This window comes from Pongo pygmaeus, chromosome 20, assembly GCF_028885625.2.
Source record: "Pongo pygmaeus isolate AG05252 chromosome 20, NHGRI_mPonPyg2-v2.0_pri, whole genome shotgun sequence".
NCBI classification, from domain to species: Eukaryota; Metazoa; Chordata; class Mammalia; order Primates; family Hominidae; genus Pongo; species Pongo pygmaeus.
In genome coordinates this window covers 24,317,575-24,334,775 of record NC_072393.2, presented here as the reverse complement: position 1 = coordinate 24,334,775, position 17,201 = coordinate 24,317,575, and the positions used below count along the sequence as shown (strand labels likewise).

Genomic DNA, 17,201 nt, shown 5'->3' with positions numbered 1-17,201 from the left:
ACATTGAAATTGAAGTTTTAGATTTTATTTTTCGTCACACTCCAGCCTCGGTGTGACAAATGGAAAAAAGAGAGAGAGAGAGAGAGAAAAAAGAGAGAGGAAAGGAGATCTTAATTGTAATATTAATTACCTTATACCATTGTTCACTCCCACTTTATTGGTCTGTAATATTGGTTGTTATTCTTTGTTATTGTTAAATATTTACTGTTGGGTTTTTTTGTTTATTTATTTTGAGACTGATATCGGCCTCGAGCCTTGGACTTAGCTTCCAGCTTACCATCTTTAAGGCTGACCAGATGACTCTCGCTTTGCCGTGTCTAACGTCGACTGGATGGCTCTCGCTGGAGGTAGTACCATTCAGGTCCAGCAGAGGGATGCGATCGTGAATCACTGCGGCCTTGGTCTCCCCGGTCCCACCCAGGTGATCTTCCCATCTCAGCCGACCGAGTACCAGGGACTACTCGGACCTTCTTCCTCTGGTTTTTTTCCTAAACACACTTCCAGTTTGTTTCCACAATACTTAAGGGTGACTTGTTGTTGTTTATCTTCTTTGTTCTTTTGTCTTTCTATTCTCCTATGCTCCTTCCTGTACGCTGAAGCTAACCTTTTGGTTTTTTTTGTCGCACTCCAGGTGTGACAAAGAGACAGAGTGTGTGTGTGTGTGAGAGAGAGAAAATAAATCTTAGTTTTGACACTAATTACCTTTTACCTTTGTTCACTCCCATTTATTTATTTATTGGTCTTTAATATTGTTTGTTGTTTTTTGTTATATATTTACTGTAGGTTTTTAAATTTATTTTGAGACAGATGTCGGTTGCAAGCGTTGGACTTAGCCGCCAGTTTTCCATGTCTAAGTTCGACCAGATGGCTCTGGCCTTGCCCTGTCTAAGATCGTCCATTACGGCTCTCGCCAGTGGCAGTACCGTTCAGGTCCAGCAGGGGGATACGATCGTGATTCACTCTGGCCTTGACTTCCCTGATCTTGCCCAGGTGGTCTACCCATTTCGGCCACTTGGATACCTGAGACTACTTGAACCTTCTTCCTCTGTTTTTTTCTAACCCCACTTTCACTTTCTTTCCACAGTACATACAGTGATTTGCTGTTGTTTTTCTTCTTTGTTCTTTTCTCTCAGTATTTTCCTACACTCCTTCCTGCACGCCGAGGTTGACTTTTAGATTTTTTTTATCACACTGCAGCCTGGGTGTGACATACAGAGAGAAAGAGAAAAGAGATCTTAATTGTGATGTTAATTACCTTTTATTATTGTTCACTTCCACTTATTTATTTATTGGTCAATAATATTGTATGTTACTATTTATTTGTTATTGTTAAATATCTACTGTTGTTTTCTTTGTGTATTTATTTTTTGACAGATCTCAGCCACAAGCATTGGACTTAGCTGCCAGCTTGCCATGTCTAAGGTCAACTAGGTATCTCTTGCCTTGCTATGTATAAGGTCGAGCAGATGGCTCTCGCTGGTGACAGTACAGTTTATGTGCAGCAGAGGGATATGATCATGAGTCACTGTGACCTCAATGTTCCCAGTCTCACCTGGGTGATCTATCCATCTTGGCCTCCCGTGTACCTGAAACAACCTTCTTTCTCTGTTTTTTATCTAACCCTACTGATAGTTTGTTTCCAAAGTACTTAGAGTGACCTGCTCTTGTTTTTCTTCTTTGTTCTTTTCTCTATTTTCCTATGCTCCTTCCCCCTCAGTGAAGTTAACCTTTTAAATATTTTTTTATCACACTCTAGCCTGGGTGTGACAAAGGGGAGAGACACACAGAGAGAGAGAGAGAGAGAGAAAGATCTTAATTGTGATATTAATTACCTTTGTTAACTCTCATTTATTTATTGGTGTTTAATATTGTTATCATTTCTTTCTTATTGTTAAATATTTACTTTTTTTTGTTTATTTATTTTGAGAGATGTTGGCAGTGAGCATTGGACTTAGCTGCCAGCTTGCCATGTCTAAGGTTGACCAGATGGTTCTCACCCTGACATGTCTAAGGTCGACCAGATGGCTCTTCCCTTGCCATGTCGAAGATTCACCATATGGCTCTCACTGGTGGCAGTACTGTTCAGTTCCAGCAGAAGGATGTGATCATGATTCACTGCAGCCTCAGTCTCCCTGGTCACACCTGGGTGGTCTTCTCATCTCAGCCTCCCAAGTACCCAGGACTACTCAGAACTTCTTTTTCTGTATTTTTTTTTTCTAAACCGACTTTCGGTTTATTTCCACAGTACTTATAGTGACTTGCTATTGATTTTCTTCTTTGTTCTTTCCTCTATTTTCCTACACTTCTTCCTATAAGCTGAAGTTAACCTATTTTCTTTCTTTCTTTTTTTTTTTTTTTTGGTCACACTTTAGCCTGGGTGTCACAAATGGAGAGAAAGAGAGAGGAGAAAATCTTCATTGTGATATTTATTGTACTCTTTACCTTTTTCACTCCTCCTTATTTATTTTCTTTAATATTGTTTGTTATTATTTCTTTGTTATTGTTAAATATTTACTGTTGGGTTTTTTTGTTTATTTATTTTGAGACAGCTGTTGGCTGTGAGCGTTGGACTTAGCCACGAGATTACCATGCCTATGGTCGACCAGATGGCTCTTGCCTTGCCATGTCTAAGGTCCTCCAGATGGCTCATGTTTTGCTATGTCTAAGGTTGACCATATGGCTCTTGCCAGCAGCAGTCCCATTCAGCTCCAGCAGAGGGATACAATCCTGATTCACTGCAGCTTTGATCTTTCCAGTCTTATCCAGGTAGTCACACAACAAAACAACAAAACGTCAACCTCAGCATGCAGGAAGGAGTGTAGGAAAACACTGAGAGAAAAGAACAAAGAAGAAAAACAACAGGAAATCACTCTATGTACTGTGGAAAGAAACTGAAAGTGGGGTTAGAAAAAAACAGAGGAAGAAGGTTCGAGTAGTCCCAGGTATTCAAGAGGTAGAGATGGGTAGACCACCTGGGCAAGACCAGGGAGGTCAAGGCCAGAGTGAATCACGATCGTATTCCCCTGCTGGACCTGAACGGTACTGCCACTGGCGAGAGTCATATGGACGACCTTAGACACGACAAGGCCAGAGCCATCTGGTCAAACTTAGACATGGAAAGCTGGCAGCTAAGCCCAACGCTTGAGACCGACATCTGTCTCAAAATAAATTTAAAAACCTACAGTAAATATATAATGATAACAAAGAATAACAAACAATATTAAAGACCAATAAATAAATAAATGGGAATGAACAAAGGTAAAAGGTAATTAGTATCACAATTAAGATTTATTTTCTCTCTCACACACACACACACTCTCTCTCTCTGTCTCTTTATCACACCCAGTCTGGAGTGTGACAAAAACAAAAAACAAAAAAACCACCAAAAGGTCAGCTTCAGCGTACAGGAAGGAGCATAGGAGAATAGAGAGACAAAAGAACAAAGAAGATAAACAACAAGTCACTCTAAGTATTGTGGAAACAAACTGGAAGTGTGTTTAGGAAAAAAACAGAGGAAGAAGGTCCGAGTAGTCCCCAGTACTCGGTAGGCTGAGATGGGAAGATCACCTGGGTGGGACCGGGGAGATCGAGGCCACAGTGAATCACAATCGCATCCCTCTGCTGGACCTGAATGGTGCTACCTCCAGTGAGAGCCATCCAGTCAACCTTAGACATGGCAAAGCGAGAGTCAGTCATCTGGTCAGCCTTAAAGACGGTAAGCTGGAAGCTAAGTCCAAGCCTTGAGGCCGATATCAGTCTCAAAATAAATAAACAAAAAAACCCAACAGTAAATATTTAACAATAACAAAGAAAGAATAACAAACAATATTACAGACTAACCCCACTTTCAGTTTGTTCCACGGTACTTAGAGTGACTTGCTGTTGTTTTTCTTGTTTGTTCTTTTCTTTATTTTCCTATGGTCTTTCGTGCACATTGCAGTTGAATTTTTAGGTTATTTTTCATTTGTCACACTTCAGCCTGGATGTGACAAAAAGAGAGAGACAGAGAGAGAAGATCTTAATTGTGATATTAATTACCTTTTATTTTTTTCTCTCCCACTTATTTACTTATTGGTCCTTAATATTGTTTGTTATTTCTTTGTTATTGTTAATTTTTTTTTTACTGTTGGTATTTTTGTTTATTAATTTTGAGACAGATGCTACCCATGACCCTTGGACTTAGCTGCCAGCTTGCCATGTCTAAGGTTCACTAGATGGCTCTCACCTGTGGCAGTACCATTCAGGTCCAGCAGAGGGATGCAATTGTGATCCACTGCAGCCTTCATCTCCCCAGTCTCATCTGGGTGGTCTTCCCATCTTGGCCTCCTTGAGTACCTGGGACTACTGAGACCTTCTTCTTCCTATTTTTTTTCTAACCCCACTTTCAGTTTGTTTCCAGAATACTTATAATGACTTGCTGTTCTTTTACTTTTTTTTTTCTTTTCTGTCTCTATTTTCCTACATAGCTTTCTACACGCTTAAGTTTACCTTTTAGATTTTTTGGTCACACTCCAGCTGGGTGTGACAAATGCAGAGAGAGAGAGAGAAAGAGTGAAGAAGATCTTAATTGTAATATTAATTACTTTTTACCTTTGTTCACTTCCACTGATTTATTTACTGGTGTTTAATGTTTGTTGTTATAATTTCTTTGATATTATTAAATATTTACTGTTGGTTTGTTTATATATTTTGTGATGGATATTGGCCATGAGCGTTGGGCTTAGCTGCCAGCTTGCCATGACTGAGGTCGACCAGATGGCCTCGCTGGTGGCCATACCGTTTCAGGTCCAGCAGAGGGATGTGATTATGATCCACTGTGGCCTCGATCTTGGTCTCACAAGGGTAGTCTTCCCATCTCAGCCTCTCAAGTACCTGGGACTACTAGGACCTACTTCCTCTGTTTTGGTTCTAACCCCACTTTCAGTTTCTTCCACAGTACTTAGGGTAAGGACTTGCTGTTGTTTTAAATCTTTGTTCTTCTCTCTATATTTTTCTATGTTCCTTTCTGCATGCTGAAGTTGACCTCTTAGTTTTTTTTGACACACTGCAGCGTGAGTGTGACAATCAGAGAGAGAGAAAAATAGAGAAGAAGATCTTAATTGTGATATTAATTACCTTTTACCCTTTTTCACTCTCATTTATTTATTGGTCTTTAATATTATTTGTTGTTATTTCTTTTTTTTTTTTTGAGATGGAGTCTCGCTCTGTCGCCCAGGCTGGAGTGCAGTGGCGCCATCTGGGCTCACTGCAAGCTCCGCCTCCCAGGTTCACGCCATTCTCCTGCCTTAGCCTCCTGAGTAGCTGGGACTACAGGCGCCCGCCACCATGCCCAGCTAATTTTTTGTATTTTTAGTAGAGACGGGGTTTCACTGTGTTAGCCAGGATGGTCTCGATCTCCTGACCTTGTGATCCGCCCATCTCGGCCTCCCAAAGTGCTGGGATTACAGGTGTGAGCCACCACGCCCAGCCTATTATTTCTTAGTTATTGTTAAATATCTACTATTGGTTTTTTTGTATATTTATTTTGTAACAGATGTTGGCTGTGAGCATTGGACTTAGTTGCCAGCTCGCCATGTCTAAGGTCAAACAGATGGCTCTCGCTGGTGGTAAGGTTGACCAGATGGCTCTCACTGGCAGCAGTATTGTTCAGGCCCACCAGAGGGATGCCATCATGATTCAGTGCAGCAACGATCTTCCCGGTCTCACCCGGAGGACTTCCCATCTCAGCCTCCCATTTACCTGGGACTACTCAGGCCATCTTCCTTCTTTTTTTTTTCTACTCCCACTTTCATTTTGTTTCCACGGTATTTAGAGGTGGTTGCTGTGGTCTTTCTTCTTTGTTCTTTGTTCTGTTTCTTTTTTCTTTTTTGTTACCCTCCTTCCTGAATGCTGACATGGATGTTTAAATTTTATTTTTGGTAGGTCTTCTCACTGTCACACCCTGGCTGGAGTGTAGGTGCTGGATGAGCAGTGAGCCGTTACCATGCCCCTGCCCTCCAGCCTGTGTGTGACAGTGTGACACATGGAGAGCAATGGAGAGAGGGACACAGAGACAGAGACACAAACAGACAGTGGCAGAGAGACAGAAACAGAGAGAGACAGGGAGACAGACAACAATTAGTTGTTATATTAATTCCATTTTACCTTTGTTCACTCCCACTTATTTATTTATTGGTCTTATTATTGTTTGTTATTTCTTTGTTTTTGTTAAATATTTATGTGCCAGGCAAGGTGGTTCATGCCTGTAATCCCAGCACTTTGAGAGGCCGAGGCGGGCAAACCAACTGAGGTCAGGAGTTTCAGACCAGCTTGACCAACATGAAGAAACCTCAACTCTACTAAAACTACAAAATTAGCCAGGCGTGGTGGTGCATGCATGTAATCCCAGCTACTCCGGAGGCTGAGGCAGGACAATCACTTGAACCTGGGAGGCAGAGGTTGCGGTGAGCCAAGATTGTGCCACTGTACTCCAGCCTGGGCACAACAAGAGCAAAACTCCATCTCAAAAAAAAAATTATTGTTGGTTTATTTGTTTATACATTTTATGACAGATGTCAGCCATGAGTGTTGGACTTGGCCGCCAGCTTGCCATGTCTAAGGTTGACCATTTGGCTCTTGCTGGCAGCAGTACCATTGAGGTCCAGAAGAGAGATGTGATGATGATTCACTGCAGCCTTGATCTCCCCAGTCTCATCCAGGTGGTCTTCCCATCTTGGCCTCCCAAGTACCTGTGACTACTCAGACCTTCTTCCTCTGTTTTACTTCTAACCCCACTTTCAGTTTGCTTCCACAGTACTTAGAGTTGCTGTAGTTGTTCTTCTTTGTTCTTTGCTCTCTTTCTCTCTTTTTTTTATTTTTATTTTTTACGCTGTTTCCTGTATGCTGAAGTTGATGTTTTATATATACACATTTTTTTTTTAGCTAGGTCTTCTCAATCTGTCACACCCTGGCTGGAGTGCAGATGCATGATCAGCAGTGAGCTGTGACCACACACCTTCACTCCAGCCTGGGTTTGACAGTGTGACACATGGAGATCAGGGAAGAGAGATTCAGAAAGACAGAGAGACACAGACCCAGACTGAAACAGAAAGACAGAGAGAGGCAGAGAAATAGACACAGAGAGAGATACAGTTAATTGTGATTTTAATTACCTTTTATTTTTGTTCACTCCCACTTATTTATTGGTAATATTATTGTCCATTATCGTTTCTTTCTTATTATTTACTGTTAGTTATTTATTAATTTTGAGGCAGACGTTGGCTGCGAACATTGGACTTGGCTGCCAGCTTGCCATTTCTAAGGTCTATCAGATAGCTCTCACCAGCAGAAGTATTGTTCAGGTAAGGCAGAGGAATGCAATTGTGATTCACTGTGATATTAATCTCCCTGGTCTTTCCTAGGTGGTCGTCCCATCCATCTTGGCCTCCTGAGTACCTGTAAATACTTGGACCTTCTTCCTCTGTTCTTTTTTTTTTCCAGCTCCACTTTTAGTTTGCTTCCACAGTACTTACAGGGAGTTGCTCTGATTTTTTTTTTTTCCTTTGTTCTTTGCTCTTTCTCTCTCTTTTATTTTCTTATGCTCCTTTCTGCACGCTGAAATTGACTTTTTTTAATATATATATATATAATCATTATTTTTAGCTAAGTCTTCTTACTCTATCACATTCTGGCTGGAGTGCAGGTGAGTGATCAGCAATGAGCTGTGACCACACACGTGCACTCCAGCCTGGGTGAAAGTGTGACACATGGAGATTGAGGAAGAGACAGAGAAAGAGAGACAACAATTAACTGTGACATTAATTACCTTTTATCTGTGTTCCCTCTCACTTATTTATTTGTCTTGTTATTATTTGTTATTATTTTCATTAAATATTTACTGTTGGGCTTTCTGGCGGTGACGACCTACCCACACGAGAACATGCCTCTCGCAAAGGATCTCCTTCATCCCTCTCCAGAAGAGAAGAGGAAACACAAGAAGAAACGCCTGGTGCAGAGCCTCAATTCCTACTTCATGGATGTGAAATGCCCAGGATGCTATAAAATCACCATGGTCTTTAGCCATGCACAAACGGTAGTTTTGTGTGTTGGCTGCTCCACTGTCCTCTGCCAGCCTACAGGAGGAAAAGCAAGGCTTACAGAAGGATGTTCCTTCAGGAGGAAGCAGCACTAAAAGCACTCTGAATCAAGATGAGTGGGAAACCATCTCAATAAACACATTTTGGATAAAAAAATATATATTTACTGTTGGTTGTTAGTTTATTTGTGTTAAGACAGACTTCAGCCATGAGCATTGGACTTGGCTGCCAGCTTGCCATGTCTAAGGTAGACCAGAAAGCTGTCACCAGTGGCAGTACTCTTCAGGTCCAGGAGAAGGATGCGATTGTGATTCCCTGCAGCCTCGATCTCCCCAGTCTCGCCCAGGTGGTCTTTCCATTCGGCCTCCTGAGTACGTGAAACTACTCAAACCTTCTTCCTCTGTTTTCTAGCCCCACTTTTAGTTGGCTTCAACAGCACTTAGAGTGAGTTGCTGTGGTTTTTCTTCTGTGTTCTTTGCTCTCTCTCTCTTTTTAAAATCTTTTATGCTTCTTCCTGGATGCTGAAGTTGATGAGATCCACCCACCTCAGCCTCCCAAAGTGCTGGGATTACAGGCATGAGCCACCGCGCCCAGCCTTAATTCTGTATTTTTAGTAGAGACGGGTTTCTCCATGTTGGTCATACTGGTCTCGAACTCCTGACCTCAGGTGTCCACTCGCCTCCGCCTCCCAAAGAAAAACTGGTCTGTTTTAAGATCTAGGTATTTTCTTAAATTTTAGGTTTGATTAGCTCACTTTTGGCATGAGTGACTCACTTGGTTTTGTTTTGGTCTGTTTGGGAAGAGTGCACATGCTCAGTCCAGATGATGGCCATAAATAATTTTGTTTAAAAAATTCACCCCAGGCAGGGCGCAGTGGCTCAGGTCTGTAATCTGAGCACTTTGGGAGGCCGAGGCTGGTGGATCAAAAGGTCAGGAGATCCAGACCAGCCTGGCCAGTATGGTGAAACCTCGTCTCTAGCAAAAACACAAAAATTAGCCGGGTGTGGTGGTACACACCTTGTAGTCTCAGCTACTCGGGAGGCTGAGGCAGAAGAATCACTTGAACCCGTGAGGCAGAGGTTGCATTGAGCCGAGATTGCACCACTGCACTCCAGCCTGGGCAACAAAACAAGATTCCATCTCAAAAAAAAAAAAAAAAAAAAAAAATTACCCCATTTGTAAGCTTTCACATAGGTCACGGTGTGACCAAAACTCAGGGCCTTAGTGCCACTCTGTTTCCATTATCTTTTTTTCTTTCTTTCTTTCTTTTCTTTTTAAGATGAAATCTTGCTTTGTTGTCCAGGCTGGAGTGCAGGCTGGAGTGCAGTGGCACTATCTCAGCTCACTGCTACCTCCCCATCCTGGGTTCAAGCAATTCTCCCGCCTCAGCCTTCCGAGTAGCTGGGACTACAGGCTCGTGCCACCACAGCTGGCTAATTTTTTGTATTTTTAGTACAGACAGGGTTTCACCGTGTTACCCAGGATGGTCTCCATCTCCTGACCTCATGATCCACCCACCTCGGCCTCCCAAAGTGCTGGGATTACAGGCCTGAGCCACCGCGCCAGGCCAATTTTTGTATTTTTAGTAGAGATGGGGTTTCACTGTGTTGCCCAGGCTTGTCTCAAACTCCTGACCTCATGATCCACCCACTTCAGTCTCCCAAAGTGCTGAGGTTACAGTCACCGCACCTGGCCTATTTTGGGTTGTCCTTATCATGTCATTCATAGGTTATGGTGTCTTCATAGTCACATATGTCTTTGAGTTTCTGTCATTCTGGTTTAAAAGAGACCATTTGACATTCTGGAGATGACCGCATGCAAACATTTATAACTTTTGAGAGAATACAGTGAAGTAGGGAGACACTACTATTTCAACTATCAGGAGGATGATACCAAGAGTTTGAAGCATGCTTTTTAGCCAGGGTCCCCATGAACAACCAACTAAAATTAAATAGGTCTAATAGTTAGCTAGATAAGTGGTCTACTCATTTCAACCAAGCACATTGTTCATTAATCCTCTACAACTGCATCTCTGTGTGTGCACAGTAGGCTCAGGGAGCCTACACTATGTATTTCTCCAGGTGCAACTATCAGTGTTAGCAAGTTCACAGGTACTTCTCTGTTCATCCAATAAGTAACTAAAAGAAATAATATTATTGCTGGGCGCAGTGGCTCACGCTTGTAATCCCAGCACTTTGGGAGGCCGAGATGGGCGGATCACGAGGTCAGGAGATCGAGACCATCCTGGCTAACATGGTGAAACCCCGACTCTAGTAAAAATACAAAAAATTAGCTGGGCATGGTGGTGGGCGCCTGTAGTCCCAGCTACTCAGGAGGCTGAGGCAGGAGAATGGTGTGAACCTGGGAGGCGGAGCTTGCAGTGAGCTGAGATCGAGCCACTGCACTCCAGCCTGGGTGACAGAGTGAGACTCCATCTCAAAAAAAAAAAAAAAAAGAAAGAAAGAAAGAAATAATATTATTTAGCACAACTTTAGTAAGTAAATTTAAAATCTATTGTGTAACCATAGCCTTTACAGTATAATCTTCTATAGAGCCCTATTGGGGGGATACATTTCTAACCATTGCCTCATTTACTTTATACCATGGAAAGAAAGACCTAACACATGATGGCCATTCAGAAGAGTAAGGGCATCCTGGAAATGCTCCTTAACTTATAGTGAAAAAGTTGTCCTTAACTTGTGAAGTAGGTTAAGAGCAGTGGACCGATATTCTGTTTCTGATATTGTGAGGGAACAAATATCCCATAAAAATTTCTCACCCAGGCTGGCCCTTCATCTTTCACCTATCAAGGTGTAAGTTTTTTCATATATAATGTTGGCTGCAAAATTCTCTACATTTGAGTATACCCCATAAGTGCACACAAGAGACCCCTTCTTTATTTCTATTGTTTGTAGAGCCATAAAAAACTGTGAAATAAGTGTGTCGTGATAGAGAAGTATGATCATGTTCTGAGTGAGTGTGTCTCACCATGAAACAAGCAAAAAAAATACTGCTGTTATTTTGAGATAGTGAATTAGCATTTTGTGCAAATATGTACTATGTAATTTTTTATTGATATGTAACATGCATAGAGAAATACATGCACAAATTCTTCATTCAAGTAAAGCTCAGTGAATTGTTATGAAGAAATACCTTGTGTAATCAGATAATAAAACTAGGTCGGGCACAGTGGCTTATGTCTGTAATTCAGTACATTGGGAAGCCAATGTGGGCAGATTGCTTGAGCTCAGGAGTTCAAGACCAGCCTACCCAACATGGCAAGGCTCTGTCTCTACTTTAAAAAAAAAAAAAAAAAAAAAAAAAAAAAAGCCAGGCAGGCTGGTGCATGCCTGTTGTCCCAGCTACTGGGGAGGCTGAGGTGGGAGGATCACTTAAGACTGAAAGTTTGAAGCTGCAGTGACTCATCATTCAGCCACTGCACTCCAGTTTGGGTGACAGAGTGAGACCTGTATGTGTAAACACACACACACACACACACACACACACGTGCACACGGTGGGGGATGTGAAAAAGAGAAAGTGTGGCTCCTGCAATTCAGTGAGATCTGGTTCTCTATCTTGGGAACTGCCCATCCACACTGAAACCACAACCTAGCACATGCCAATTCTCACACTAAACCTGCTGAGATACCACTGTTTACCCTTAAAAAAAAAAAACTGAAGCATTTCACCTAAAAGAAGGGAAAAAGAAAAGAAGGATTTCACATCTAAAGGCTTTGTTTCCTTTATAAAACAACAGCCCCTTGTCATTCGAGTTGTCCAGAGGTGTCTGACAACACTAACACACTTATGGAATCAGCCAGGAAAAATGGGCCTCTCAAGTGACAAAGAGGCACAATGGAAACTAAAGACAATCCATTCTCATCTCTACATGTTGCCCCCCTCTCATGAAGTGGTGTTAACCATGTGAACCATATTTACCAGAGGAAAGTATGTTCAGGGCAACACAATCATAAGGCTGCAAATCAAACTGGGGGTGGGAAGCACGTAGGAGGTTTCCATGGCCCAGACACTGGTGGCTATCCTTGGGTGTCATTTAAAAATTTCAGGTGAAAAATCCTTTTCTTTCAGTTGGCTCAGGAAAACTAACAGACATTACAATTGGAATTCGTTTTACTTTTTAGAATTTCTAAGACATATAGCATGCTTCAAACACTCCAAAAGACATTCAGCTATACCTGAGACTGAGGACCTGCCTCCTCCTCCACGTTAGGGCCCTGACAGCTGGCAAAGAGAAGGAGCACAGGGGCCGGGTGTGGTGGCTCACAGCTGTAATCTCAGCACTTTGGGAAGCTGAGGCAGGCGGATCACCTGAGGTCAGGAGTTTGAGATGAGGCTGGTCAACATGGCGAAAACCCTTCTCTACTAAAAATACAATAATTAGCCATGTGTGGTGGTGAGCACCTGTAATCCCAGCTACTCAGGAGGCTGAGGCAGGAGAATCATTTGAACCCAGGAGGTAGAAGTTGCAGTGAGTCAAAATCGCGCCATTGCACTCCAGCCTGGGCAACAAGAATGAAACTGCCATCTGAAAAACAAAACAAAACAAGGAAACAAGAATAACAACAAAAAACAGAGAAGGAGCACAGGCAGGTGGGGACAGAGAGCAGCCTGGGCCTATAGGGATCCCCAACAACCCCCAGAGCCACCCTACAGTGTCTGTAGGAGGGGCTGTGTGGCAAGAATCAGGTAGGGAGCTGGGCTTCATGGAGAGGTTACCACCACTTCTGTATCTTTAACTTTTCCCAAGGATTTATGATTCCACTCTGGTTCTCCCCAGGTCCCCCACCCATCCAACCCTCACTCCCACACTGGGTGTTAGGCAGGTCTGGTTAAAACGGGGAGAATAATACATTCAGATTGTAGCCTTCAAGGTATTCCCATCTGGGGTACAGGGATAGGGAGGCAAGTCAGAGTCTGTGGTGGTGCTTACTTCTGGGCCTGAGGGCAGGAAGGCCAGGGCTGGGCACATGGATATCTGGGGAAACACCACTATTGATTCCTTCTCCCCACCCGGAGCTACAACCAGGCCAGGGCAATCACAATTAATAAAACCACTGCAGCTCACATCCTGCACAGAACTAACGTGTACCCCAACCCCCAGTCCTACCACAGATCTGGAACTTCCCATCCCAGAACACAGGAAGCCCTCCGTCTTTTTGACCTAAAGCCTGGACTTTAAGCCAGGTTGGGCCTGGGGGTAGTGGCAGCAAAAGCAGCAGCCACAATGTCAAATATACCAATGACCTGAGAAATCTCATCTGCACGTCATTCACTCAGAACAGACCTGGAGTTGTGAACAAATTAAGAAGGCCAGATCTATACATACATGGGCATGGACACCTTCCACACTTGCTGGGGAGAATGAGAGGCACCTGTTTCCCAGCTGCAAGCTGATGTCCACATACACCCATTCACGTGTCTTCATTTAGGTCTCTGCATTGTATATTCATTGAGCTAATATGAACACATCCTTGGTGGCGGGAATGGGGGGCATCATTTAGTGCAACACCACTCCCCACTTGTGCTGGGGGGCACTCAGGAGGTATCTGGTCAGCTCCTAATTCCCTAGGACAAAGGTGGCTCCCCATTTCCAGCACTCACATCCAGCAGCGCCATCTCAGAATTTTTTTTTTTTTTAAACATGAACAGCATGAAGAAGCAGGTATGGTACAACAGGCTCAGGGCTGGAGAAGCAGCACAGGAGGCTGGAGAAGCAGTCACATCTGTGGGTGGGGCCATGACAAGACAAGACCGCCATAGTTCCTACCCCTGACAGCCCCAGCCCAGATAGCATTCAAATCTTCCTTGATGGGCTTCATGGCTGTCACTCACCAGCTGTTTAGCACCGCCTTGTGTTGGTTACTCAGGGCCTGGGAGAGGTGGTGGGGATTGTAGATCCAGGGTGGGAACCACCTCACACCCAGAGTTCACCTGGCCACAGGCCAGCAAGCAAGCCCAAGCAGCACAGCTCTAGACACTGAGCCTCGGCACCTCCAGCTGCACTTTCTATTTATACATCAGGTTTTTAAATTCCATAAATAAACAAAGAGACACAAAAACAGCCACTTTGATGAGGAGAAAGTGGGAGCCTAAAGCAGCTGACCCTCAAACATCTCCGCCAAGCCCCAGGCCAGGCCATCTGAACACTCCAAGGCCACATGATAGTTACAAGGGATGACAGTTCCCACAGGTACTTGTCAAGCACTGTGCTAGCTTCTCAATCACAGTCTCAGAATCCCTCCTTGCCAGTATCCTGTGAGGGGAGGCTCTGCCTCACTAGAGCACAGGAGTTTCCTAAGCTCCTCCCAGGAAATGGTTAGCAAAGTGTCGAGCTAGGAGAAAGCCCAGTCTGAACAAGTGACTTCCCCAGGGTCTCCCTAGACTCCATCTGCTCCTCCACATGGGGCAGAGATGATGCGGAGATACGGAGATGATGCGGATACGGAGATGATGCGGAGATACGGAGATGATACGGAGATGATGCGGGCAGCCTCGTAACCCCCTCCATCCCACTCTCTCCTCAATCAAAGTGGCTGATTTTGTGTTTGCTTGTTTCTTTATGGGAGTTTAAAAACCTGATATTTTATTTAGAGTAGTTTCAGGCTTTTATGTGTGTATTTGTATAGACTTTATTAGAAGGAAGAGGGCTTAAGATAATAACATTTTTAAAAGGTCTCAGTGGGGAATAGACTTCCATGTCAGAAACCATGACGTTGGCCTATTTCTGCTGCCTTTGAGCAAAGTATAAACATTGTGAGAACTGGCATGTGCTGGATTGTTGTCTCAGTGTGGGAGAGCAGTTCCTCAAGATGGAAAAACAAATCTCACTGAGCTGTAAGAGCCATACTCATCTTTTACCACATTCCCAACCAGGGTCTTTCACTTTTCTTCTGTGCTTGAATTTCTTTCAACATACATATTATTTTGATTATATATATAGGGTACATGTATATGTGTGTATATATATATGTATGTGTCTGTGTGTGTGTGTGTGTGTACACTCTGTCACCCAGGCTGGAGTGTAGTGGCTGAATGATGGGTCACAGCAGCCTCAACCTCCAGTGATGCTTCCACCTCAGCCTTTCAAGTAGCTGGGACTACAGGCATGCAACACCACACGAGGCCAATTTTTAAAATTTTTGTTGAGACTGACTCTCACTACATTGCCCAGACTGGTCTTGAACCCCTGGGCTTAAGCAATCATTTCACCATGGCTTTCCAAAGTGTTTGAGTTACAGGTGTTAGCCATCAAACTCAGCCAAAAATATTTTTTAACGAACTGTTACAACCAAGTTATGAGCTATGGTTGTGCCACTGTACTCCAGCCTAGGCACCAGAGTGAGACCTTGTCTCCAAAAACAAAACAAAACAAAAAAACTTACGACCAAATTAAAATGCTAAGGTTGTGTCATATGTGTCCCCTTCCTGCCCTGTAAGCTATCACTGTTAAATATAATGGTATTGGCCGGGCACGGTGGCAAACGCCTGTAATCCCAACACTTTGGGAGGCCGAGGTGGGCAGATCACCTGAGGTCAGGAGTTCAAGACCAGCCTGACCAACATGGAGAAACCCCATCTCTACTAAAAACATAAAATTAGCCGGGCGTAGTGGTGCATTCCTATAATCCCAGCTACTCGGGAGGCTGGAAGGCTGAGGCAAGACAATCGCTTGAACCCGGGAAGTGGGGGTTGAGGTGAGCTGAGATCGTGCCATTGCACTCCAGCCTGGGTAACAAAAGCAAAACACCGTCTCAAAAAAAAAAAAAAAAATATATATATATATAAAATGGGTATTGAGAAAACTGTTATATATTATTAAGAAATTCCTGGCTGGGCGTGGTGGCTCATGCCTGTATGCCCAGTACTTTGGCAGGCTGAGGCAGGTGGATCACCTGAGGTCAGAAGTTCGAGACCAGCCTGGCCAATATGATGAAACCCTGACAGACCCAGGGCATGGTGGTGGGAGCCTGTAATCCCAGCTACTCAGGAGGTTGAGGCAGGAGAATCGCTTGAACCCAGGAGAAGAAGGTTGCAGTGAGCCAAGATCACACGATTGCACTCCCTTCTGGGCAACAAAAGCAAACCTCCATCCCAAAAAAAAAAAAAAATTCCTATATATTCTCTAAATGAGAATAAGTTATTCTGATGTGGCCCAGTATTTCCTCACCCTTACCTCCAGGGTCTAACCCAGCAAATCAAATCAGGACACTCACAAAGGACAGTTGGCCATTTTCAAATAGAAATAAAATAGAAAATAAAATACCCCATTAGTGAGAGTAATCCAGTGATTTTGAAAAAGAGAAGTCAGATTGAGATGCAGTGCAGTCAGGGCACAATTACCCTGGAATACACACTTCACACAGAATGATTGAGGAGCCTTTCTAAAATGAACAAATTTGGGTAACATAATTTTTGCTTAACCATTCTCAGCCACCGCTTTCCCCCACCCCTGCCCCATTCCTAATGGCCATCCCAGGATGTGGTCAACAGTGTGGTACAGCATGGTGAGAGAGGGTCTCAGGGATAGGATAAGGGTCTTTCCTGCATTATCAAAATGATTAAAAAGTTGTTAAAATATGTTCAAATGGGCCGGGCACGGTGGCTCACGCCTGTAATCCCAGCACTTTGGGAGGCTGAGGCGGGCAGATCACCTGAGGTCAGGAGTTTGAGACCAGCCTGGCCAACATGGCGAAACCCCGTCTACACTAAAAATACAAAAAGTAGCTGGGTGTGGTGGCATGTGCCTGTAATCCCAGCTACTCGGGAGGCTGAGGCAGGAGAATCACTTGAACCTGGGAGGCAGAGGTTGCAGTGAGCCAAGATCACACCATTGCACTCAAGCCTGGGCAGTAAGAGCAAAACTCAGTCTCAAACAAACAAAAATAGTCCAAATGTTCTTTTCTTACCCTGAAGTAGCAAATAAGATGCATTATACAAGCAGACCCAGGTAAGGGAAAGAGCAAGTTCATTTCAAGTCTCAGCTTACTTCTTAATTGGCTGTAATTCCCTACAGCTGACCCTCCCTGCTTTAGCCTGTTTTCCTGGGGGTGGAGGGAGTGGTACGGGGCGAGTGCTGGTGCTTTATCCAATCAGTGGCACAGTT

General features: G+C 43.6%; 1 protein-coding gene across 1 annotated transcript in view; it reads right to left on the bottom strand.

The window, feature by feature from the left end:
* Positions 1 to 8,223, bottom strand: part of LOC129020624 (small ribosomal subunit protein eS27-like) — a 143,605-nt gene extending 135,382 nt beyond the window's left edge. Inside the window, exon 1 of the mRNA XM_054465212.2 lies at positions 7,907 to 8,223. Coding sequence (XP_054321187.2) covers positions 7,907 to 8,062 — 156 coding nt within the window. The 5' untranslated portion in view covers positions 8,063 to 8,223. The remainder of the gene's footprint in view (positions 1 to 7,906) is intronic.
* Between the last annotated feature and the right edge of the window lie 8,978 nt (positions 8,224 to 17,201).